At 42.3% G+C, this 26799-nt stretch overlaps 1 protein-coding gene across 1 annotated transcript in view; it reads right to left on the minus strand.

Annotated features, from left to right (window-relative positions):
- Positions 1-26799, minus strand: part of LOC126471446 (structural maintenance of chromosomes protein 4-like) — a 252910-nt gene that overhangs the window by 118501 nt on the left and 107610 nt on the right. The window contains exons 8-9 of the mRNA XM_050099628.1: positions 18094-18315; positions 1747-1868 (exon numbers count right to left, since the gene is read on the minus strand). Of these exons, the coding sequence (XP_049955585.1) occupies positions 1747-1868; positions 18094-18315 (344 nt within the window). The remainder of the gene's footprint in view (positions 1-1746; positions 1869-18093; positions 18316-26799) is intronic.

The following is a 26799-nucleotide window of genomic DNA, read 5'->3' on the forward strand; positions in this document are numbered from 1 at the left end:
GCTGGCTTAACTGCGTTATGAACATTGGTCAGCACCTCTTACTTGCACGTAAGGGATAAGGCAACAACCACGTGGTCTGTTCGCACTTTTGACTACCGTCCCCATATATGTCACGAAACAGGTCTGCCACTCGCTCTCAAACGAGGGAAAACTGTTCAGATGATGTGCAATGGAAGACAAAGTAGCACCAGTATTGCCAGGGGATTCTAGCAGCACTGTAAGTGTGTCAGCTTTCGCCACTGGTGCCCCAATGTCACTGCAGCTTAGAGCAGCAGCCTTGCCAACAATGGTCAACACAGCTTCTACCCGTTTCCAGACAGCGGCTAATTCTCCGTATATCCACACACAACAAACGAAGACCCTCCCCTTTCCTGCTATGTAAAATACCACATATAATCATGAATAAATCTACGAATCTATTAACCAATCAGTACAGGACTAACTGAGAAAGAAGAAACAGACCGCAAAGGTTGCAGACACCAAGTAAATGAAGTGACTAACACTTAAAGCAGCAGAAAACTAGATCACACAGTTAACTCACTCTACATGGGCAATCGAAAATATGGTTCAGATGGCTCTGAGCAATATGGGACTTAACATCTGTGGTCATCAGTCCCCTCAAGCTTGGAACTACTTAAACCTAACTAAACTAAGGACATCACACACATCCATGGCCGAGGCAGGATTCGAACCTGCAACCGTAGCGGTCGTGCGGTTCCAGACTATAGCGCCTAGAACTGCTCGGCCACACCGGCCGGCAATCAAAAATATGCAAACTCTTGTAACAAAATAAATAGAACACGAATAATTGAACAACTACTGTCCACTTCAACTTAAAATTATGGATGAATAATACCGAACTAAAAAACATATACAATCTTTGCACAGAGAAGATGCTGCTGCTGCTGCTGCTGAACTATGCCCAGCTGTAAGAACCGGGCTCTACTGAGAGTGGTATGCCCTTGCCTTTCTCTAACCTGTGAGCAGACTGAGCCAGCCAGTTGAAGGGAGCTTCTAGTTTAATTCAGTATTTCCTTATGTTTTTTCTTATATTTGCATCTTCCTTATGTTTTTTCTTATATTTGCATCTATATTACAGCAAGCTCCTTCACTGATATGTTACAGTTACATTCTACATTAAAACCATCATTCTTTGTTAGCTATTCATAGAAGATATTTGTTTTGTTAAAATGGTGGTGTTTTTCAATATTAGTAACTGCAGCAGCCTTCATTTGTGCACTTTTAGTATTTCCAACATACTTATCTAAAACACAAATGAAATATAAACCTAGGTTTCAACCAATAGTTTCTTTTCTGCAAAGGTGGAGTGATGCTGTTTAATACAGAGATGAGCTAAGCAAGCATCTGCCAGAAAAGAATTTTCTTCTTCAAATATCTGTTTGTTACTGCTGTTCAAAAATGTACATCATACGTCATATTTTGTATAATAAAGTTACATATGCTCTCATAACTGATGTCCCACTATACCAGTACTACTGTCACACTGAAGGCACCGACTATTAAAATAATTATTTGAGCTATGCATGGAATTTAGTAACTACTGCCAATTCATTCTAGCCACCTTAGGTCTTTTAATTAATTTTTGTGAACAATTGTAGAAACATTTCAACGATCACCAGAAATGTTGCTATGGAGACCACAGAGAAACTAATACAGCTATACCAAGATATGAACAAACAATCTTACTTAGTAACTTAGGATGTCATTACACTGTGAGTTACTTACTCTCTTTTTGCTTGCAATATTTCTTGCGCCTCCTGTAAGGCATTCTTTAATTGCTTCAATTTTTCATTTTCTGTCTTTTCTGGCAGCACATATACATCTAATTCTGATTTTGCTATTTCATACTGTAAAGAAAAAATTTGCATGTTGAATTATTGTTTACAATTAAAAAACACTTTTCCTTGAGTATACATGTTTAAAATACGGGGTGATGAGAAACAGTCTGAAAAGCTTGTAAGGATGTTGCGGGTTAGAATGTGCTGAGGAATAATTGTTAAGAAAAACATTCAATATGATGCACTATTTCCGAGTTAATTTGCATTGAAGTTAGTCAATCATGCCATTGCCTGTGCAAATTCAAGCAGCCTGCCAGAGATGATAACTTAGGATGGTAGTAATGATCGAACCCAAGCCAAAGGCCTAGCAGTCTCATGCACTACCCTCCACGCTATGAGGGGGCTGCTTCAACCTGCATGCCCAATGGCCTGCTTGGCTAACTTCAATGATAATTAACTGTAAAATGGTGCACTGTATTTTTTCCTTCTTAACAGTAACTTCCCAGTACAACCTACCTTGCAACACCCTTACAAGCTTTCCAGACACTGCCTGACCACCCTGTTTATACACACATTCTTTTAATGATAGCCAATCACTGAAAATTTAAGCTACGGTACTAATTTCCTCTATCAGTGAAAAGGAGTGATTCAGCTAATGATTGAAACCCAGGTGAATCATCAAGGTCTTCCTCATTGATAATTTTATGTTATACCTAGAAGGGCACTGCTTGCAATGATGAATCTCTTCATTTACATCGGTATTCACTTGCTTTTAAAGCAAGTGAATACCGATGTAAACCTGCAAATACACATGGCCATGTTACATGAACTTGTTTGATTATTGTTTCAGATGTTTTTGGGCCACAGTTGTGAATTTTGATCAGAATTAATTTGAGAGAAAGTCTATTACTATATTACTTCGGTTATTTATTGGGATTAAGATATCATTAATGTAAATCAAAGTAGCAGCTAATGATTGAAACCCAGGTGAATCATCAAGGTCTTCCTCATTGTTAATTTTATGTTATACCTAGAAGGGCACTGCTTGCAATGATGAATCTCTTCATTTAACTGAAAGTTCTAACGAAGAGGCATGTCAATGCCTTACAGACTGTTTTATTCAGAAATACAGAAAGAAAGTCTCGGCACATTCCTTTTCTAAAGCTTCAAAATGTTAAGATAGTCAGTTTGTCTGAAGAAAACTGAAGTGACATTGAGAAACACAAAACGCAGAAAGAGGAAGGGTGGACAGAAATAAAGAAGGAAGACGATAAAAGACTGAAAATAATCAATTGTTGACAATATAATGTAATTGGATAGATAAAAAAAAATCTACTCACTAAGTGGTGTCAGGAGAACACACACACACACACACACACACACACACACACACACACACACACACACAGGTTTAACTTATGCAAGCTTTCGGAGCCAGTGACTACTCCTGGCAGAGCAGCTGAAGGGGAAGGAAGATGGGTGAAAGAAAAAAACTGGAGAGGTTTAGAAGAAGGGGTACTGTTCAGAAAAGTCACACAGAACCCAGGGTGAGGGGAGATTTAACGAACGGGATGAGGAGGAAAGACTGATTCGTCATAAGTTAAGCCTTTTTGTGTGTGTTCTGCCGTCGCTTGAGTAAATTTTTTTATCCATACAATTACACTTTATTGTCGAAGATGATAGAAGGGTGGAGTGAAGGAGCAATACATAAGGACTGTGTGTTTTCTGTGGCGAAGTGCTGGGGAGCATATGTTCTGCTGTTATTGTAAGGTACTACATGAATGATATGCACTTTGGGCTAAATTCCTGAAAGCTGTATCACTTAGTTCATATAAGAAACTTAATCCTCAAAAAGAATGCTTTGGGCGGGCTACAAAGTTCAACAAGGACTCAATGTTCAATGTTTTAAATTACACGAGTCACAGCCAGTCTAAAGCAATCCAGTCATGCGACAGGAACATAATGAGGTGACTACTCATACAAGTCGTGCAAGAATTTTAGTTATTCTTATGCAAGATAACAACCATCTCAGAACTCCAAACAACAAATCTTATGAAGTAGACTCCATTCTGCTATTTGTTTTCATGTTGTCAGTGACATTCAGCAACCATTTTGGAACTGGTCTTTACCTAAGAGGGTTGGTTTCACTTTCTGGAAAACCAGATCAGAAATTCTAAGCAACCAGAACATTCAAAACTCTAAGCACACCTGGCAACAACACGTTTCATGGAATACCTGGACCATGTTTAGCACAGTCGCAAAGTGGCTGCAACCAATTGCCTGTTTCTGCAACTGTGCTGGCAGCAGAGGTGTGGGACATGAATGTATAGAATTTTGGAAAGTGTACAGTAAATATATTTAATAACAGAGGCAACTACATAAAATAATAACCGTTGGTTGCCGGATTTAGGGCCCTTGATGGTGCAGTCATTAGTACTTCATGAAAAGTAATTGCAACTACCCACTCAAGGGACAGAAAATAACGAAAAATAAGTAAAAATTTGAGGAATGATATTAATTTATGAACAAATACATAAATTTTGTGGATTAGACTATAAAAAGACTAAAGGAATCTAAAATAAACTCCTTGGAAGGTTCAGGTAACTCCAACCACCTTAAGAGGCCTTTACATTCACCTTCCTGACAGTTTAAGGATAAGATCTCTTAATATGGAGCACATAAATACAGCCACCTGGAGAGTATATAAAATGTTTTCTGTCAATTTGTCACATTTGTAGGGTGTCAATGCAGGACTCTCACTGTTAAGTCGTCTTTAAAGAGGGAATAACCACTAATTAAAGAACAGCAGCATAAATGGGCTAGATGCAACTACCTTAGTCCATTATGTGACTGGAAGGTCGCATATGGTCCACAGGGTGTATACATGGACAAGGAAAAAAAATTTCCTGATTTTTCCCGGATCTCCCAGTTAAAAATACATTTTCTCTCATGTGTAAATACACTTTTTCTGTAGTAAGTGACAGTATACTTTCCATCGGAAGTGTAAAACTTATCAATCCTTTGAATGGATATGGTTTTATACAACAGTGTAGAATTTCTCGGTACTTTAGAAAATGAAACTCTGAGGGGGGAAAAGGGGGGGGGGGGGGGAGAACACGTATTGGAAAGATATTTGGTGTGCAGCAACATGTATGCTGTTTTCGTATTACGAAAGTATAAATTCGAATTCCACCAACTGGAAAAGCTAATAGTTTAAGTTAATATACTTAATAAGCTACAAGAGAAGCTAAGCTTTCACATATAATGTTGACCTGTTTAGTGCATGTTACACTTTAAGATACATCACACAAATACGCCAGTAACATTTTTAATACCGACATAAATCTCTGATCTTCTGGGCTCTAAATTCTTCTAAATGTCTCATCATAAAAAAGTTTATTTTTAAATGAGACCAAAGGCTCTGTGATTTAAGACATTCATCGTATGTTCTGTCACATAGTTCACCTTGCATAAAAGAAAATTTACTTTGAAAATAAGGCTTTTCAAACCACAATTCGCAATATTTTTCTGCGACCTGTTAGACAGATTCTTTTCAGTAGTTGCCAGACAGCGCCAGATAAGAAGCGTCGCCGTGCTTGCACAGCTACGGTAACGTAGGAAGCCCATATGTTCGTACATGTAAAACATTAAAAGATCTTTCTTACATTATGTCATAAAAGAAACACGACATCAGAGGATACTCCAAGAGCATTGGAATTTCGTGAACCATAGTAAAATGCATAGTTCACCTTAAAGCGCACATTTGTATGTCCGGATTCCCAACAACGTAGGCCTCAACCTGATATTAAGCTTCTCGGTGTGGTTTTCAGGACGTAGATTTTCTTGCAGTACCAGTACTGTATTATCTCATGTTTGGTTCTTTATTATGGCACAATGCCATATGTGCTAGAAGATAAAAATGTGCACTTGAAATGCAGCAAAGAGTTGAAACTAGCCAATAGTGTGGAATTAAATACTTCGTTTCAAATAAATTAACTGCCTCAGCAGGAAAGCTTAAATAGAAGCCAAATTTCTTTAGCAAACTGACAAAAATAACTTCATTGTTCTGCAAGGCAATTAATGCTTGACTGTCAGGAAGGTGGAAACAAAATCTGCAACTAATAACACATTCAAATAATTATGGAAGGCTAAAATGTATTTTAATTCACTTGATAGCTCACAGCCACAGAAATTAGTCTTGTTTTATTTGACGTGAGAGCAGTAAACGAAGAGGAAACAAAAATCACTAAATGTAAACACGGGTCACGGGAAAACTACCCTACCCCCCCCCCCCCCCCCCCCCCACCTTAACAGACTGCTCTGCGCATCATAACGTAAAAAAAAAAAAGTGTAGTGCCACGCCTCTTCAAACAACTTTCTTATACAGCATGGCACCGTATTTCACTCTGTGGAACTCAAACGTGTATATTTCGTAATGGATGCCATCAAACTATTTCAGGACAGTGGAAATTAAAATGCCATTTAGTGCCTCCCCACCTCCCAGTTGGCCGGTCTGACATCCTGCCCCTCTTCAAAATAAAAATCGCAATTAATACTGAATGGGATTATTTGTAACCGGGCGATCAAGAACTCTTCATAAAATCTCTACTCTTTATTGCCTATTAGCTAATAACCTGCTTTCTGTGTGACATAAAATTAAATATAGGCTACCTAAAACCAGTAAAGGCAGAGAGACAGGCAAGATAGAAGAATCGCTAGGACCTAAGGATTGAAGAAATGTGTACTATCTAATCTTGCTACAGCTTTACATGGCGTGATTTCCTTTCTGCGAAAGAACTATTATCTCAAAGTATGTCAAACATTTTGCAACATGAAAAATCGAAATGTTGTCGTCTATTACTAAAAAAGCTGTTAATACAAATAGTACCCAAGACTTGTGTGGTTTCTCGATATGATTACGTCTATTTTGTCACTGTGTGCTGGATAAAACAAAATAGTCCTTTCTAATATTGCAGCAATTGTAACACACACCAAATAAGTAAGACTGTTTTGGCAATAATTATCATTTTTGTAGTACAACAATATAATTCTCGAAGTACTAATACAAAATACCTACTTGGCCCACTACAATCAAAAAGCTCTATGTTAGGAAATAGTTTCAAATTTCATTCATATACTCCAGCTTCTCATGCACAAGACCATGAAGTGGTAGAACAAAATTTTTGTGTAAATTTGGAATAGTCATATACTTCTATAATTTGTGTGATGTCTCCGTTTCTTCTCCTTCCTCGTTCTAACACTAATTCTGTAACTATTTCTACCACTGTCAAAACCCATTCTCCAGTTACCTTTACTAATCTGGCCACAATCACCAGTTTAGATACCCAGTGATTATTCTCCAGTTAGGCGTTATTACATGTTCGTACAATGTGTTTTCCGTGCTTCTCCCAGACTGGAACTTAAGCAGCTGCTAGCTGGGAACTACAACTGGCCCTGTCTAGTGTAGCGATCTGGTCAAAAATTTTCTGTCAGAATTTCATTTTCTTGGATATTACGTAAAGATAATAATCCTTCTTACCTGTTATTCCTGTTAGTTGTTTATTTCCACTCAGGTAGTCTGATTACGGGTTTCACTAGTAATTATGACACCACTGAACATTTGCAAACTGAATCAACCACAAACAAGCAGCAGTTGGCATTCACCGGTTCGGTTTTATTCCGCTCAGCTCATATAGCCCCGTCCCGTTTTGTCTGCAGAAAGGTTCATTGCTAGATGCGATGAAGATTCCCCTGGCAGACACATCATGTACACTATGCATGCATTCAAAAATCAACTTACGATCCATTCAGAAATAAACTTGGAATATGTTCACCAATGTTCACAAACCAACAGGGATGTGTTTCAAAATCCTATGAGTAATCGATATACCGACATGCGCTGGATGCTAGGTGTTCTGTAAAAAGGTTTTTTCCTCAAGAAATTTGCCGCCTCATCCCTTCTCAACTACTCCTTCTCTATGTAGATAATCTAACACCCACTCACTGTCTTACCTCTGCAACCTTCAGAATTTCAGAGATTGTATTCCAGTCCACCTAGTCAAAATCTGTCTCTAAGTCTACAAATGCTATAAACATGGGCTTGCCCTTTTTCAGTTTATATCCTAAGCCATAGGACCAGCATGGCCTCAAATGTTTCTAGGTTCCTCTGGAAATGACACTGATCTTCCCCCCAAGTTCAGCTACTACAAGTTTTTCCACTTTTTTGTACATAATTCACTAACAAGGGGAGGCCACCAACTGTGAAATTCAGATTCATTTCATACTGCGCATAATAAAACCTCATGGCCAGAGGTGTAATGTGGCAAAGCACCAAGATGCACTCCTCAGCCGTTGTCGAGAAAATCGACAGTTAAAAGAAACCGTTGCAGTGAAATACTCTCTACGATTAATAATTCTCTACAGTGTTGTGGCGCAGCGGTAAGCGCTCGGGTTCGTAATCCGAAGGTCGCCGGATCGAATCTCGCGTCATGAAATTTTTTTTTTTATTCGTTGTTTGTAATTCAAATATAGTATTAATGAATTGCTTATGCATGTTGGTGAAGGCGGATCGCTCTCCAATTGTACCGCCTCCATTTTTCCGTTTTTTTTTTTTTTTTTTTAACAGGGTGTACCAAAGCTCTCGCGTCCGCACTGATTTTCGACAATGTTATAAGTTGCACTAGGGACCGCATCTACCTTCTTTCGAAGTTAGCAGGCAACTACGCTGTTATGCGGCGGCTCGTTTTGGCCCATTCAACATCTGTCCTTCAAGTGTAACGAGCGAGTAACGGAGTTTATATTTCATACCTGCCACAGCAAATTTGTGTTCGTGGGGTCTCTATTCTAATTCGAACGTTTGACTTACGCTATACATATTCGTTTCGGAATATCATTTCTACGTCTTCCGTTAACTATGCGTGGTTAACATTATGAAGACAATTAATAACATTTGTGAAATACAACTTTGTTTGCGGAAAACATAATGATGATTGAAGTCGCCAGTTTTTCCACGACAAACGACTTTCAACAACTTATTATATGCATAATTGTTGCAACTGATTGCTGGGAATTATAAACAACAAATACTAAAAAAAAAGGTTGCATAGCGCGAGATTCGATCCGGCGACCTTCGGATTACAAACCAGAGCGCTTACCGCTGCACCACGACGCTGTAGAGAATTATTAATCGTAGAGAGTATTTCACCGCAACGGTTTCTTTTAACTGTCGATTTTCTCGACAACGGCTGAGAAGTGCATCTTCGTGCTTTGCCACATTACACCTCTGGCCATGAGGTTTTATAATGCGCAGTATGAATCGAATCTGAATTTCGTAATTGGCGGCCTCCCCCTGTAAGTATTTTTCAAGCACAAACATAAAACAGACTGTTCAGTACTATTAACACCTCTCAGCACCTGTCTTCTTTATAATAGGAAGTATTCCATTCTTCTTGACATCTGAGTGTATTCCACCTCTCTTATTTTTTCCAACACATGGAATAATTTTGTCATGAATGGTTCTCCCAATGGCCTTAATAATTCTGATGGAATGTCTACTCCAAGTGAATTTTTTTTTTTTACACTGGTCTTTCACAGCCTGTCCAATTATTCTCACAGTATCATGTCTTCCATATTATCTTCATTTACTTCCTCTTTTTCTGTAAAACTGTCTTCAAGTTATTTCCTTTACATAGACACTAAGTATTCCTTTCATCTTTCAGCCTTCCCATCCTTGCTTAGTATAGGGTTGCCATTTGAGCTGTTATTTTCATCAAGGTGCTTCTCTCTTCTTCAAAGGTCTCTCAAATTTCCTATATACTGCATCTGTCTTTCCCACAGCCATGCACACTTCTACAGCCTTGCATTCGATGTCACGCCTTTCCTGATTTGCCATTCGCACTTCCTATTAATCTCATTTTTTAGATAACTGCATCCACTTTTTCATACTCCATTTGCTGTGTTTTTATATTTTCTCCTTTCATCAATTAGTTTGAATATCTCAAGTGTAATTCAATGATTTCTACTGGGCCTTGTCTTCTTTCCTATTTAATCCTCTGCTGCCTTCAGTATTTCACCTCTCAAAGCTATGCTACCACTTATTATGTTCCTTACCATTGTTTTGTTCAATCACTGCCTTAATGCTACCTTTGAAGCTCTGAACAAATTCTGACTCTTTCATTTTACCTGGGGTTAATCATCTTGATTCCTTACCATTCTACAATTTCTTCAGTCAATCTGCAATTCACAACCAATTAATTAAATTCTCTCCCCAGGAATGTTTTGCAGTTTAAAATCTGGTTTCAAAATTTCTTATCAATGTAATCTATCTGAAACGACTATCTCCAGGTGTCTACAGTCTTCTTTTAAATGATGTGCGGGTGCACAGTGTCTTGATGGAAGATGACTTTCTTCCTTGCTAAACCTAACCTTTTTTCACATATCTTTTGTTGCAATTTGTCCAGGAGGTGAGCACAGTATTCTACAGTAATTGTTTGCCCCATGGGGAGATAATCTACAAACAGAATGCTCTTTGCATCCCAGAACACTGACGCCATGACCCTTCCCGTCGAAGCTTGTGGTTATAGCTTGATACCAGTGCCTACCAATTATAATTGGATATTACAGCACTGAGGATGGTCACCAAGTGACCGAAAATTGATTTTGTTGACAATAAAACAACAAAACACAGCCAATGATGATTTTCCTTCCAATTCTATCCACTATTTGGTCGTGGTGCACACAACATGCCATGGAGTCGCCAATCAAGACAAAGATGTAAAAACCATATCTGGAGTACAATTTTTTGGATACTGCACAAGCTTAAAATCACTTTGGGCCTCCAAAGACACCAAGGCGGCAGTGCATTCCATCCCTGGGTATTTTCATGCCTGACAGATCCACATTCTTGAGGCAGTCCGTTGCACGTATACCAAATGGCTGGGTCGCTTGGGGCAGATTCCTGAACAGTTGTTCAAAGGTGGGTTGGATCACTGTACTAAATGCCAATGACTGGGGTGACGCTGAGATTTTCAGCACCTGTTGAGCCAAAAGGATACGTTGCCGAATCCAGAGTGGGGGATCACCAGCCTCTGCACACAGACTCTGAACTGGGCTGGTCTGAAAGGCTCCTGTCGATATCCGAATGCCCATATGGTGGACAGCATCTAAAATCCGGAGGTAAGAAGGACGGGCCAATCCATAGACCACGATGCCATAGTCTAAGTGGGATCGAACAAATGACCTATAAAACTGTAGGAGGCGGGACCTGTCAGCTCCCCATGTTTTTCCACCGAGGCATTTCAAAATGTTCAACAACCGAAAGCCCTTTGTTCGTAGGTCTACATCTACATACATACTCCGCAATCCACCATACGGTGCGTGGCGGAGGGTACCTCGTACCACAACTATCATCTTCTCTCCCTGTCCCACTGCCAAACAGAACGAGGGAAAAATGACTGCCTATATGCCTCTGTACGAGCCCTAATCTCTCTTATCTATGTGGTCTTTGAGCGAAATATAAGTTGGCGGCAGTAAAATTGTACTGCACTCAGATTCAAATGCTGGTTCTCTAAATTTCCTCAGCAGCAATTCACGAAAAGAACGCCTCCTTATCTCTAGAGACTCCCACCCGAGTTCCTGAAGCATTTCCGTAACACTTGCGTGATGATCAAACCTATCAGTAACAAATCTAGCAGCCCGCCTCTGAATTGCTTCTATGTCCTCCCTCTATCCGACCTGATAGGGAACCCAAACGCTCGAGCAGTACTCAAGAATAGGTCGTATTAGTGTTTTATAAGTGGTCTCCTTTACAGATGACCAACATCTTCCCAAAATTCTACCAATGAACCGAAGACGACTATGCGCCTTCCCCACAGCTCGAGCAGTACTCAAGAATAGGTCGTATTAGTGTTTTATAAGTGGTCTCCTTTACAGATGACCCACATCTTCCCAAAATTCTACCAATGAACCGAAGACTACTATGCGCCTTCCCCACAACTGCCATTACCAGGGTGTATACATGGACAAGGAAAAAAATTCCCGGATTTTTTCCCGGATTTCCCGGTTAAAAATACACTTTCTCCCGGGTGAAAATACACTTTTCACGTGTTAAATGACAGTATAACTCTTCCTTGGCACAGTAATACTCATCAATCCGTTGAACGTTTATGGTTTTATATACCAGAGTAGAATTTCCCAGCTAGAAAACTAAACTCAGGGGGGGAAAACATGTTTTGAAATACTTTTGATGTGCAGCAACATGTACGCTGCATATTTTCGTATTACGAAGGTACAAATTTGAATTCCACTAAACACCGCATGTTACTTTCCGGAACATTGAAATCGAGATTGTGATGCGCTTTTGTAAGACAGTCGTAGCTCATGTCACGTGATCTTGCCAGCTGATAGAAGCGTAGGACACGTGATGTAGTAAGCCAACAGCAAGATCACTCTTCAGTAGTGCGAACACACAAATAAGAAAAGTTAATGGTTTAAATTAATATACATAGCATTCACATATAATATTGGTCTCTAAGATTAATAAGCTTGAAGAGAAACTAAGCTTCCACATATAATGTTTATCTTTTTTGCACGTGTTACACTATAAGATACATCACACAAATGTGCCAGTAAGATTTTTAAGGACGACGTAAATGTTTGATCTTCTGGGTTCGAAATTCTCCTAAATGGTCGTCATCAAAGAGTTGATTTTTAAATGAGAGTCAAACGCTTTGTGATTTAAGAAATTCATCGTACATTCTCGCATATAGTTCACCTTGCATAAAAGGAAATCTGCTTTGAATGTAACGCTTTTCAAACCACCGTTCGCAATATTTTCCCGCGACCTGTTAGAAATAGGTTCGTTTCAGCAGTTGCAAGAGAGCGCTAGATAACAAGCGTCACCGCACTTGCGCAGCTACGAAGACGCAGGATAACCATATGTTCGTGCGTGTAAAACATTAAAAGATCTTACGTATGTCATAAAAGGAACAAGACATAAGACGATAATTTAAGGGTGTCGGAATTTTGTGAACCATACTAAAACGCATAATTCGGCTTAAAATGCACATTCGTATGTAAATTTTCTTGGAGCACCAGTACTGTATTATCTAATGTTTGGCTTTTTATTATGACATAATGCCATACGTGCACTTGAAATGCAGCGAACAGTTGAAACTAGCCAATAGTGTGAAGTTAAACACTTCATTTCAAATAAATTGACTGCCTGAGCAGAAAAGATTAATTTTCAGCCAAACCTCTTTAGCAAACCGGCAAAAATAACTTCATCGCTCTGTAAGGCGATTACTGCTTGACTGTCAGAAAGGTGGAGATAAATCTAAAACTAATGACATATTTAAGCCTTCCATAATTATGTGAACATATTTTAATTCATTTGATAGATGCCGGCCACAAAAATCAGTTTTGTTATCATTTAATGTGAGAGCATTAAACAAAGAGAAAACAACAAGATCACTGAACTGTGTTTAACACAGGTCACGTGGAGACTCCCCACCTCAACTCAGACTGATCTGTGCATCAGTCCCAGATTTACTGTATTTCCGAACCGGGGCAATATTAAGTAGTGGTGCGCAACCACAGCTCTGTAACCAGAAGCGAGAGAACTTATTACTCATGTGCGACTCAACTGCGCATGCTCAAGAGCCCGCCCGCAACAACTCAAACGAACACTGATCGGAGGCAATTGTTATAAAGCATTGCATAGTCTTCGTAAAGCCTTTGACACACATTGCTGTTGGCAGATGCTTATATGAGCACTGTTTTGTTGTTGTATATGGCCCATTTCCTTTGCAACTTAAGTTTCATTTTCTTTCCTCCATGTTAATTTAAGAGTGCAATAATAAATCCAAAAAGCACACTGTGTCTTGAAAAGTAAAATACGCTCCCCCATTGTAAGCTGTGGTTGGTTAAAACTCTGACAAGCATGATTAAAATTGACACACACAGTCTTCTCAGGTGAGAACTGAAAACCAGTTGTCTCGGCCCAGGTTTCCAGCCTCCTAATGGTCAGTTGTAGCTGCCTCGCCGTCGCCATAAGATCAGAGGAAGAGTAGAAGATTGCATAGTCATCCACAAACAAAGAGCATTTGACAGGGCTCCTGACTGCAGAGGAAATGCCATTGATAGCAATGGCAAACAATGTGACACTGAGTACACTTCCCTGGAGCACACCATTCTCCTGAACATAGCAATCAGTCATGGCATCGCCAATGTAATAACGAAAACACCTGTCCTCGAGAAAGGATTGGGTTAGAAGCGGCAGGCATCCATGTAGTTCAGATTCATGAAGTTGGCGAAGGGTGTTGTACCTCCAAGTAGTGTCATATGCTTTTTTGAGGTAAAAATAAATAAATAAAAACAAAAAAAAACAAAAAACTAAATGGTTTCGGCATAAGGATGACTCCTGTATTGCCGTATCCAGTAGAATTAAGTTGTCAAGAGTGGAACAGTAGTGCCTAAAACCACACTGGGAGCAGCTCAGGTAACCTCGTGACTTTAGCTGCCAGACGAGGCGGTGGTTGACCATGCGTTCAAAAGTCAAACCCATGCAACTAGTAAAGGCGACACTCCAATAGATTGCCTCCTTCCAAGTCGTGGGGTACTGTCCATCAAACCAAATCTGATTGAAACAAGAGAGGAGCTGACCATTCGCTTGACGGCACAGATGACGAAGCATGGTATAATGGATCTCATCAGGTCCTGGAGCAGTGTGTATGGCTGCAGATAAAGCTGATTCCAGATCCTACATGGAGAATGGAAGGTTGTAGACCTCTTCATTATGCGAGGAAAAAATTGAGCTGCCTCATCTCTGCAGTCCGACGGAATATCTGAACAGCAGGAGCTTGTCTGGATGAGTTAGTAACAGTAAACAAGTGTTCAGCTAAAACGTGAGCCATCTCTTCTGGCATGTCCACCAAGAACCCATTATTTGGCAAGGCCATAAGAGGATGTAGACTACCCTTGCCTGAAATCTGTTATTGATTCCCAAACGTGCACAGCGGAAGTGGACTGATTAATGGAAGTCGTAAATTCCCTCCAGGAAGCCCTCTTCCGTTCTTTGATCACCCGCCTTGCATGTGCTCTCGCAGACCTGAAGATTGTCTGTAGTTGGGCACCGTTTGAAGTTCTGAAGAGCTGTCCGTCTGGCCCTGATTGCCAATCGTCATTCCACCAAGGTACAGGCCGTCGTCCGAGGTGGTTACTAGACCTGGGGATGGACTCTGTGGCAGTCCTTTGGATCTCATGAGTGATATGGGCCACCGCCTCTTGTGCACAATCCTTTCATTCAAAAATAGCCTGTCGACTGTACTGTAACCAATTTTCCCTTTGTATCATCCACCTACGTGGTCTCCTGCTGGTCACTGTCCTAGGTGGCAGATGAATCCACACTTTGAAGTGGTCACTAGAATGTAAATCTGGAGCCACTTTCTAATGAACTGTATCTGCAATAGCTGAGGAACAAAATCGAAGATCAATAGCTGAAAAAGACCCTGTAGCTGTGGAAAAGTTAGTCATCTGACCCGCGTTCACAAGGCAGATATCCTCCGAATGGATGAGTCATTTGATCAGCCGACCCCTGGAGCAAGTAGTAGCCGAGCCCCACAGCACATTGTGGGCACTGAAGTCCCCCCCACAAGAAGGAATGGGCACGGGAGTGCTCAGAAGAGGTCTGCCATTGCATCCGCATCCAAAGCATCATGGGGGTGCAGGTACAAAGAACACACTGTGATAGTAAATGGTGAGAGAACTTTCACAACAATTGCTTGGATGGTCGTGGTAAGAGGGACAGGAGAGGAGTGGTATCTGTCATCAAGAAAAATAGCCACTCCAGCTTTAGCCCTGCCTACAGTAGTATCGTCTTTCCTGTATATGTGGTAGCCCCATAATGTAGGTTTGTTTGTGACTTTAAAATGCTTTTCTTGTAAGCAGATGCAGAAAGGTTTATCCTGGACCAGCAGCTGCAATTCTTCCAAATGTGAGCGATATCCATCCAAATTCCACTGCAACACAGAAGTCCCTGTGGAAGCCATCGGTTAGCGATGGTGGTTCTTTCTTTTCTCCCTCAGAGGCAGTGATTTACCAGGGAGGTCAGGGGGAACACAAGCCGGTCCCGCGTTTTCTAGTTCCTCTGATTGGAAGTCGGACTCTTCAAGAGCAGTCGCCATCTGAAAGGGAGAGCGCTTGCCGAACCAAAAGCTTACCTACCGCTTTCTTGGACTTAAAACTACTTTCAGAAGGATGTTTTTCTTTACTGACCGGAGGAGGAGGCTGCCTGGGTTGCTGGTATGGCTTAGGTGGCTTCTGAAGTTGGGGAGTGGTATGTGGCTAATGTGGTAAGACTACAGCTGATGGCTTCCCAGCGACATCAGTTGCAAGTCGAGCGTTTCCCCCATAGATACAGTGACAAGTGCTTGTGCTCGTACTTGAATCTGTGGTCTGAGTTTGTGTGAAGGCATCACGCTTAGCTATTGGTGTTTTAAGAGCTGATGCAAAACAAGTTGCAAAAACCGGTGGTTGCATGGCTTCGTAAGCCTTTTCAGCTTCACCATAGGGTATGGCGTCTCTGTACTTTCAACTCTTGAATTTTCTTTTCCTCGTTGTAAACCTCACACTTTCTGCCCCACACTGGGTGATCCCCAGAGCAGTTCACACAATTCGGAGAAAGTGTACAAGAAGTCCCCGACTCTTGAGTGGAGCCTCCACAGTTGCCACACGTAGCCTTCCCCTTACATCCCATAGCGGTATGGCCAAATCTTTGACATTTATATCATTGCATGGGGTTAGGAACAAACGGGTGAACCTTTAAAGGTGGATATAGCTGGCAAGGATATGTTCCAGTAATTCCAGAGCACTAAATGTTAGAATAAACGTTGCTGATTTTTCCAATTTGCCATTGACTCTCCTCATATAATTCGACACCTCCATGAAGCCCACATTCTTCCACTCTTCACGCAACTCCACAGGGTCCATCTACATTATATCGGAGCAGGTCACCACGCCCTTACTATAGTTAATGTTGTTACACGATTCAGCCTCAATTTGGTAGTCACCTAAGGCCTTACATCCCAGAAACTTAAGATATTTGGGTGGAAATAGCAGTTTCAACCAAAAGCGTTCCATTACAGTCGTCTGACACTTTTCAGAGACCCAGCAATACCTTCCAATGCCTTGTTAATATAGAAAGAGAATATCTTCTCAAAGCTTCACCCATTTCGCTTGATTACAATGAAAGTGTTATGGCACACTAATTCCCTGTTACTATTACTTTGAGACTTCTTTTCGGAAGGACTGACCAAACGAGCTCTCTCTGAGGAGTGGGTGTGGGTGTTGCGTGGCATTACACCCATCCCATCAGGAGTAGTAGTTTCATGAGACAGTTCCATAAGGATCCCACGAGACACTAGGGAAACAACTGTCGACCCAGGCAAGGCCGTGCATGCCTGATTCAACTGGGGTGCAGTAGGTGTCCCAGAGCTGCTCACTAAAGATTGTTTCACCTAAACAGCCATTCACTTCCTCAGCATGTAGCACACCTCAAGGTTGAGGGTTTATATATATATATATATATATATATATATATATATAGAGAGAGAGAGAGAGAGAGAGAGAGAGAGAGAGAGAGAGAGAGATAGAAAGAGAGAAAGAGAGAGAGAGAGAGAGAAAAAGAGAGAGAGAGAGAGAGAGAGAGAGAGAGAGAGAGGTGGGTACCTTCCTCGCAGTCCAGGCGGTGAAGCCAAGACCCCCATTTTCCGAAACACACAACATTCCACCGCTGCACCACATGGTGGTCTTTGAATTATGACCAGAGCTTACGGTGACAGAGGAATGGTGGCGCTTACCAGTCCCCAAGCTCAGTAACCCCGGGGTTGCCAAGCCCGTACTCAGCAAATGAATGCTGAGCCCCTGAGGGGTCTAGAATATTTTACTCAGGAGAATATGTTCATTAAGCCATAGAGTACATGTCCTCAGGAAAGGTAATGGCTGTAATTTTTCCTTGCTTTCAATCATTCACTGTACCAACATAGAAATGTCATGTCAGCTAATGTTACAAGACCTGATCAATCAATTATCCACACCGGTACTTTTGCAAGAACTGGAAAGTGTGCCAGCTCTCTTCAGGAACCACATATTTGTCTGGCCTACCCACAGATATCCATCAAATAAGACTGCACGAAAGTACGAGTACTTGTAGCATGGAGGCACGCAAGCTACACTGCCCTGGCAATGTCCCAGGTTCATTGAAAATTTGTTAACAAATGTGAATCACTTTAAAACTCACCTGTGACTTCTTCTCGTCCACCACTTTCTGCAGCTCTGCAAGTTGTGTTTGCAACTCATTCTTTTGTTTACAAAGAACTTCTGTCTCCTCTTTTATTCCTGAAAGCACTTTCTTCAGTGCAGCATCCTTTTTCTCATAATCCTCCATGAGTTGCTTTTCTTGCTTTACTAAATTCTCCACATCACCCTTGTATCTACCAGGCTGATTTTCGTAACCTAGTAACTGTTGAATAACAGGAAAATAAATTTTTTAATTATTTAATATGCTGCAAATTAATATCACATACATTTAATAAGTTGTCAATGAGGGTAATAGTTTAATTTTCTATTACTTAAGAATAAAAGAAGGGAAAAAATTTGTGCAACAAAACATTGCACAAAGTATGTAGTATAATTTTACTACAAAATCTTATTCCTAATAAATGGAATAAAGGGTATTCCATGTCCAACGGTCTAACCAATGGGACGCCCTAGTCGCATGACATTTACATTACCTCACCTTCATGCACTACCGCCACATATCTTGTTGAAATTTCATGTGAACATTCGCACAAGTCCCTGATGAACGTTGGAGCAGTTTAACATTCATCAAAGCAGTACTGGCCAAGATACAGTCATTTATTTAGACTCCAGAGTGAGCAGGAATTTCTAGCAACTCTGAGCCAGGCCATATTTTGTTGAAAGGAATGAAATGTGGCCATCTTGTACAACTATATGCATTCTCTTAAGAATGATAGTGAACAGAATTTTATAAGCGATATTCAGCCATAAAATTTTAGGCAAAACCGCCTTGGGGAAAAAAATCCTATGTTCTAGTAGTTTTCCAAACTGTACTCATACGAAAGACCATGATTCTAACCGCAAAAAAATTTGATGATCCAACGTGATCTAACAATGCTAGATAATTCCAGTTTGGCACAAAAGTTACAACATCAAAGAAATATATACTTCCGATTCCTATACCTGCTGACACCATGCTTCACACAGAATTGGGCATTAGCACAAGGATATCCCATGGGACACCACCTTGACAAAGCACTGTCCGCGCATGTGGAGAAGCTTGCGTATCTGCGTGAAGCTGAGGACTATGCAGGAAAGGCCTTAGCTGACTGATCAGACAGTGTCCCACAATGTCCCATCTCTCCTATCCACTCCTAGTCCTTATCCAATTCCTTTTCCCAACCCAAAGTGTGATGCGATCTATGCCCAGGGGATGTGTGGCACATCGTAAGGTGTGTCGCAAATCTAGCCTCAGGGATATGGGACGACCACACTGAGTAAGTAGGCTTACACCGCACGGGGTATTCATCATGCGGACCGTGTAGATCGACAAATCTCATGGCACCAAGGTGGACATGACTAAAGAAAGTAAATTAAAACAAACAGACCTCAGACACCCAAACATTGGGGTCACGATCGATGGAAGGCATTCCCACTACTGAATCAGGGTCTAGACCTGACACAGAAAAGGGAACTGTAACCGAGAAGCTTGACCAGATCAAGATTAAAGCCTTGTCTGGATCCCAGAGGAGTAAACTCCTCAGGGAACAGAGACAAAAAGAAGGGAAAGAATAGCTTCCCAAAGACAAGCGAAGGGAATTAAAGAGGCTTGAGCCTAAAGACACCGAAGAAAAAACTGTCTCAGGTTGAAAGGAATACACAGTAGTCTTGTGCATAATAGTTCACGACTGGGAACGTTCAGTTTAGTTCACGGTTCCGTTGCAAACTAGGTCGCTCTTTTAGTTAGTTAGCTCCCATCTCGATATATAGAAAGACAGTTCGCTCGCTTTGCTACCGCTACTGCACACACTCTTATTCATTATGCTAGTCTTTTAAATAGTGACCAGTGTTGCCAATGCCTGTATTATTAGTTTTATGTCGAGTAATTAGACTTCGAAAGAGCAAATAAACAAGTTACTTACACAAATGGGTAAAATGGGGTAGTCAACTACTTTACACACAGTGCACTCTTAGCATTTTAATTTTAAAATATATTTATTTATTAGTTCATTGTAGGAATATTTATTACAGAATATGCTAAATGCGGTTTTTTTGGTGAGAAAAAAAATACACTTTCATAAATAATCAACTTTTTTTAAAGTTTTGGAAATAACCAACAAAAAATATTTCTGATTTAGGTACAGGCTTAAGTACTATATGGCACAAACAATAATAACTTTATCATTAACAGAAGAAACACTAACACTTACAATTTGTTACCAAACAATTAGACACACAAAAAATAACTATGACCCCTGAGTGAGATCGTATTCTAAAGCATACTTTTTGTGCTTTGCATTATCATTCTTTAAATAATCAGTCTTCTAATTTTCAAGTGAAATATTACAACAATTTACATATTATTATGTAAAAGCATTAATTTGGAAACTTTGTTTGTTGATAACAGTGTTCTTCGTTCATTAAGGATTTGTCCCATCGCCAAAAAAACGCGTTCGCAGGGCACTGATGTTGCTACTATGCAAAATCTCTAACACATATGCACATACATGAGGATATAACTGACTACGCTCTTGCCACCACTCAAGCGGATCTTTTTTTTCGATCTAAATACTCTTCATTGAGGTATTTATCGAGTTCGCGAATACCAGCAGCAAGTTGGTTATCTAGTCTAGTGATTTTTCCTATTTCTTGGTCATACTCGTCCCATATAGAGTCTCTTATTTCCATTACTGTTGCTACTAGAACAAGACGCCGAAGGGTTGCTAGCAGTAGGATCAGCCACGTGATTTTTTTAAAGCCTACTGCGGACTCTCGCTCCGTCTTGCTATTGTCCGTCGGTCTTCGGAAAAGAGAGAACGAACTAAGTAGCAAGGTTATCCATAAACTAGTTTATGTAGTTCGCCTGTGGGAGTGCTCTTCCGAACTAGTTCATTCACGAACTACACAAGACCAATACACAGACCCCCACAGCGTCTGAGACAGGCAGCAAGAGGATAAGGGAGGAATCTAAGACTCCATCCTCCCTGGATAAGCAAGCCCAGAAAAAGCCAAGGCAAGCAATAGGAAGAATAGACCTATAGTACTGTAGTCTCAGTTTTTAAGATGGCAGTTATCCAGGAAGGCTATGCACTGGTAGCCATCACCTAGCAGCAGGAGGTGACTTTCGCAGATGGCTGGTCCTCTCTGAAAAGATTGGGGGACCCAGGAACAAAGTTCAGGAGGGTCTATCTAGATTGAGGTGCCCTCATTTTTGTCTGTGAGGTGGTGTACACAGTGGAATGGCTTGAGGATAAGGTGCCCATGATATCCCCGTGGGAGGATGCGAAGCTGCTGGTCAAGACTGCAGCGGACCGAAGATGCTTAAGAATGTCTCCTCTAAGACTGAAAAAATAGGGGTCCAGAACCCAAAAGTCTCAATAGAGGACTGGAGAGTAATCAACCAGAGGGCTGTACCAGAAGGACAAACCCTAGTGGTGAATGTCAGCGAGAGCGATGCGAGAGCAAGATCTGAAATTGTTTTTAGGTTTCTTGCAGGTCGCCGTCAGGGTTACCAAAGACCTCTAAGGCAATGATGGCAGCAAGGCAGAGACTGGAGGCGCAGCAGATTAATCTGCAGCACAGTAAATGGGCCTCTGCTGCCCTGAGCCGCTGCGTGGGGAGGCAGGAAGTGGACATGGCCCTGATACAAGAACCCTACTTATATAAAGGGGGCGTATCTGGCCTCTGTGGCACTGGAGGTAAGCTGATTTATACTAGAAATCTAAGAAACTCCAGAGCATGCACTTATGTAAGAAATGGAATTTCTTTCATGCCAATGATGGATTTCTGCCCCAGGTACCTACTGACCATCAGAATGCAGCAATGTGAGGAAGGTATCATGAAGGAAATTGTTTTGGCCTCAGCATACCTTCCTTGTGAAGACAGCTCTCCTCCTCCGTTGGAGGTGAGGAGATTGATAGAAGCTTGCCATCGGCAAGATGACCAATTGTTTGTTGGATGTGATGCCAATGCCCACAACCTACTGTGGGGCAGCAAGGACACCAACAGTAGGTGATTACCTTCTTGAATTTCCCTTAGCTAACAACTTTGATGTCCTGAATAGGGGGGCAATGAACCTACATTCACGAATAGCAGAAGGGAAGAAGTAACTGACATAACCTTCGGTTCCATGATGATGGGCAGCTATGTCAAACAATAGCACAAGGCATTAGAGCCATCCTCATTGGACCATATGTACATTAAATTCAAGGTTGAAATAGGAATCAGACAGCCCATGACCTACAGGAATCCCAGGAAAACAGACAGGGAGACATATAGAAGGGACCTTGACTAAAGCTTATCAGAAATTAAAAGCTCGATAAGGAATCCAGTAGAGTTTGAGGAAGTAGCAGAGGCTGTTACCTCTGCCATAGTGATGTCATATCAGGACAACTGCACAATCACAAGAAGTGCATAAATAGGAGTGTGCCTTGGTGGAACAACAAATTGGAAACACAAAGAAAACAGGTACAAAGGCTGTTTAATCTTGCGAAATGTAAAGGACAATGGGCAAAATATCGTGAGACCCTTGTCAACTACAACCATGCAATTAGACACGCAAAGGAGGAATTCTGAAGGCATTCTGAGAGGAAGTACAGAGCACGGTTGCTCAAGCCAGACTTCACAGAATCCTCACTTTAGTACCAACCAATTCACAGGGTATGTTGAAGGAGAATGGTGAATATACAAAGACAGCAGATGACACACTGGAACTGCTCCTCAAAAGTCACTTTCCTCAATATGCTCTGCCGGAAAACACAGACCAGAATGTGATCCTGGAGAGACAATGGTTCTCAGGCACTCCAAGAGAGGACTGGGAATCACCCAAGGAGTGCGTGGACTTCAATAAAATCCAATGAGTGGTGGGAACATTCCAACCTTTCAAGTCACCTGGCCCAGATGGAATCTTTCCAGCACTCCTGCAACAGACAGGAGAGAATTTTGTAATAGTTCTATGCAGGTTATTCAGGGTTAGCCTAGCAGTAAGAATCATTCCCAGTTCTTGGAGGGCAGTGAAGATTGTCTTCATTCCAAAGCCAGGGAGAAGTGATCATACCAAGGCTAAGGATATGAGATGAATCAGTCTTTCCTCCTCCATTCTCAAACATTGGAAAAACTGGATAATGTATATGTTGGGGAGAGGAGGCTAATTAGGGCCCCCCTACATTCAAACTGACACACACATCAACCAGGTAAATCACGTGAGGCAGCTCTCCAACTCGATGGGATGGTGGAGAAAGCATTTCACTTCCAAGTAACAGCCCTCTGCATCTTCCTGATCAAGGGGGCCTTCAGTAACACGACCTTCAATTCCATGGTAAGGGCAGCAGAGGTTAGTTGGTTTAAAGCCAGGAGAAAGGACCAAACTATGAGGTTATTGGTACCTTGTTCCTAACAAAACAATGCCACAAGTGTGAGAATAAAATGGACGAAACACATAACACAAAGTGGAAAGAAAGGAAAAGCCACAAGAACGAAGGGAAGGTAACAGACACTAAAAGGAACAAAAGAGGACAAGAAAACAACAGACGCTAGAAACAGAAGATAGCAAAACATGAAAGAAGATTACAGTGGCTGGCCAAACACAAGAATAAAAAGAGAAAGCCAGCCACTCTGCAACACATTAAAACCTTCACCCTAAAACCACCAGGGTAGAGGACACAGAGGGACGAAAGGACATGCGCTAAAACTTACATAGAAGTATAAAACCAACTCTCACGGATAAAACTTAAAACTAAAGCTGCTGTGGAGGCACTGTCACCCAACACCGAAGGCAGGGTGCTGGGAAAGTTAAATGCCTGCCGGAGAGTGGCTGAAAGTGGGCAGTCCAGCAAGAGGTGGACGACTGTCATTTGGGAGCCACAGCAACACTGAGGTGGGTCCTCGTGACAGAGTAGGTAACCATGCATTAGCCACAAATGGCCAATGCAGAGCTGGCAGAGGACAACTGATTCCCTGCGAGAGGCCTGCATGGAAGACTTCCACACATTCATAGTCTCCTTAATGACATGCAGTGTGTTGTGCGTACTGTTATGCCATTCCGTCTCCCAAAGCTGGAAAACCCTGCGGTGTAAGACAGAATTGAGGTCAGCTTCGGAGATGCCTATCTCCAGAAGCAGTTTCCGCATCACCCTGTTTGGCCAGCCTGTCGGCAAGTTCGTTGCCAGGGACTCCAACGTGTCCTGGGTCCACACAAACACCACAGAATGGCAGGACTGTTCCAGGGCATAGATGGCCTCCTGAATGGATGCTACCAGAGAGTGGCGAGGGTAGCACTGGTCGATAGCTTGTAGGCTGCTCTATGAGTCAGCACAAAGGAGAAATGACTCCCCAGGGCATGAGTGGATGTACTCAAGAGCAAAAGGTATGGCCACCAGCTCTGCAGTGAAAACACTGCAGCCAACTGGCAAGGATTGCTGCTCAATGTCCTCCATGAACATATGCAAAGCCTATGTGACCATCAGCCATTGAGCCATTGGTGTAAACCGCTTCAGAGCCCCAGAACACGTAAAGAATCTAGAGGAAGTGAGAGCGGCGGGGTTAAAAAGAGTCCTTAGGGCCATTCAAAAGGTCCAGACGAAGCTGCAGCCTAGGTGTACACCATGGAGGGGTACATGAATGGACAGCAAGTACAGGTGGTAAATGGAAGGACTCCAGTTTGGAGAGAAGGGACCGCACGCGAACCACAATTGTTAGCCCCGATATGGGACGCCAATGTGGGAGATGGACTGCCACACGCAGGAAAAGGAGACGGTAATTCAGATGCTCATGGGAACTATGAATGTGTGCTGCTTAACTGGCGAGCAGTTGCGCACGTCTGATCTGTAGTGAAGGGACACACGCTTCCACCAGTACGCTGGTCACCAGAATTGTCATAAAAACTCGAGTCTCTAATCGAACCCCACTGTCGTGCACAGGATCGAGTAAATGCAATACCGAAGGTGCTGCCGAACCATAAATCACACTCCCATAGTCAATTCGGGATTGGACAAGGGCTCTGTAGAGCTGCAGCAGCGTACAGCGATCTGCACCCCAATTGGTGTTGGTCAGGCAATGGAGGGCATTGAGGTGCTGACAGCACTTCTGCTTAAGCTGACGAAGATGAGGGAGCCACGCCAATCGAGCATTGAAAACCAGCCCTAGGAATTGATATGTCTCCACTACAGTGAGTGGATCGTCATTAAGGTAAAGTGTGGGTTCCAGGTGAACGGTACGATGCCGACAGAAGTGCATGACACACGACTTTGCCACTGAAAACTGGAAGCCGTGGGCTAGAGCCCATGACTGCGCACTGTGGACGGCTCCCTGGAGGCACTGCTCAGCAACTACAGTACTGGAGCAGCAGTACAAAATGTAGAAGTCATCTGCATACAGAGAAGGTGAGACAGAGGGCAGGGCCCGACAGCTGCTGCTAGACAGTTACTGGCCACTAAAAATAGAGACATACACTGTATTGAGCTCTCTCCTGGATACGGATGGAACTATGGGAGTCACCAACTCGTAAACGGAAAATACCGAGTGACAGGAAGTTTTGAATAAACATCTGGAGTGGTCCCTGGAGACCCCACTCAAAAAATGTGACAAGGATATGACGTCGCCAAGTCGTGTCGTATGCTTTATGCAAGTCAAAAATGACGGCAATCAGGTGTTTCCATCTGGGAAAGGCTGTTCGGATGGCAGACTCAATGGCCACAGGATTATCAGTGGTAGAGCGACCCTGGTAGAAGCCACCCTGACATGGGGCCAGCAAGCCACGTGGCTCCAGCACCCAACCCAACCACCGACATACCATACGTTCCAGCAGCTTATAAACGACGTTGGTGAGGCTGATGGGCCAAGAGCTATCCACATCAAGCGGGTTTTTACCAGGTTTGAGCACCAAAATGATGGTGCACTCCCGCCGAAGATGGCGAGGAGATGTCGCCTGTAGTCAGAAGAGAGATGTTTCATCATCTAACTGTGAATCCGATCTGGTCCAGGAGCTGTGTCGGGGCAATGTGCCAGGGTACTGAGGAGCTCCCACTCTGGAAAATTGGGCATTAAAGGATTCACTGTGGGGTTTAGTGAATGAGAAGACTTTCTCTTCCAGTCGGCATTTGAGAGTGCGAATGGCTGGGGGAGGGGGTGTAATTCTCTGATGCAGAGGCTTGAGCAAAGTGCTCAGCAATCGCGTTTGCGTCAGTAGATAACATGCCACTTGTGGTAACACCAGAAACATCTGTTGGGGGTCTGGTACCCGAAAAAATGTTTGATCTTTGCAGATACTTGGGAAGGTGACATATGGCATCCAATGGTCAAGACTTATCTCCCCCAACATTCCAGTTTCAGTCTTTTGATAAGCTGGCAGACATGGGCACGTAGCCGTTTAAAGGCTATGAGGTACTCCAGGGAAGGGTGCCACTTATCCCACTGTAGATCTTGCCCACCCTCCTTAATTTCTTCAGCGACTACCGGCAACCACCAAGGACTGCCTTACTCCGGAGGCACCCTAAAGAGCGAGGGATCACGTTTTCTTCTGTAGAAACAGTTTTTGTCGTCACCTGCTCAACCATCATGTCGATGTTACCAGTCTGCCTCGTTTAAAGCCGATCTGGGCAGGCGTCCATGGTGCCTAACACCGGGACAGTGACAGGAAGATGGGGAAGTGGTCACTACTACACAGGTCGTCGTGTGCTCCCCTGTGGATAGATGGGAAAAGTCCTGGGCT

Source organism: Schistocerca serialis, chromosome 3 (assembly GCF_023864345.2).
Source record: "Schistocerca serialis cubense isolate TAMUIC-IGC-003099 chromosome 3, iqSchSeri2.2, whole genome shotgun sequence".
Taxonomy (NCBI): Eukaryota; Metazoa; Arthropoda; class Insecta; order Orthoptera; family Acrididae; genus Schistocerca; species Schistocerca serialis.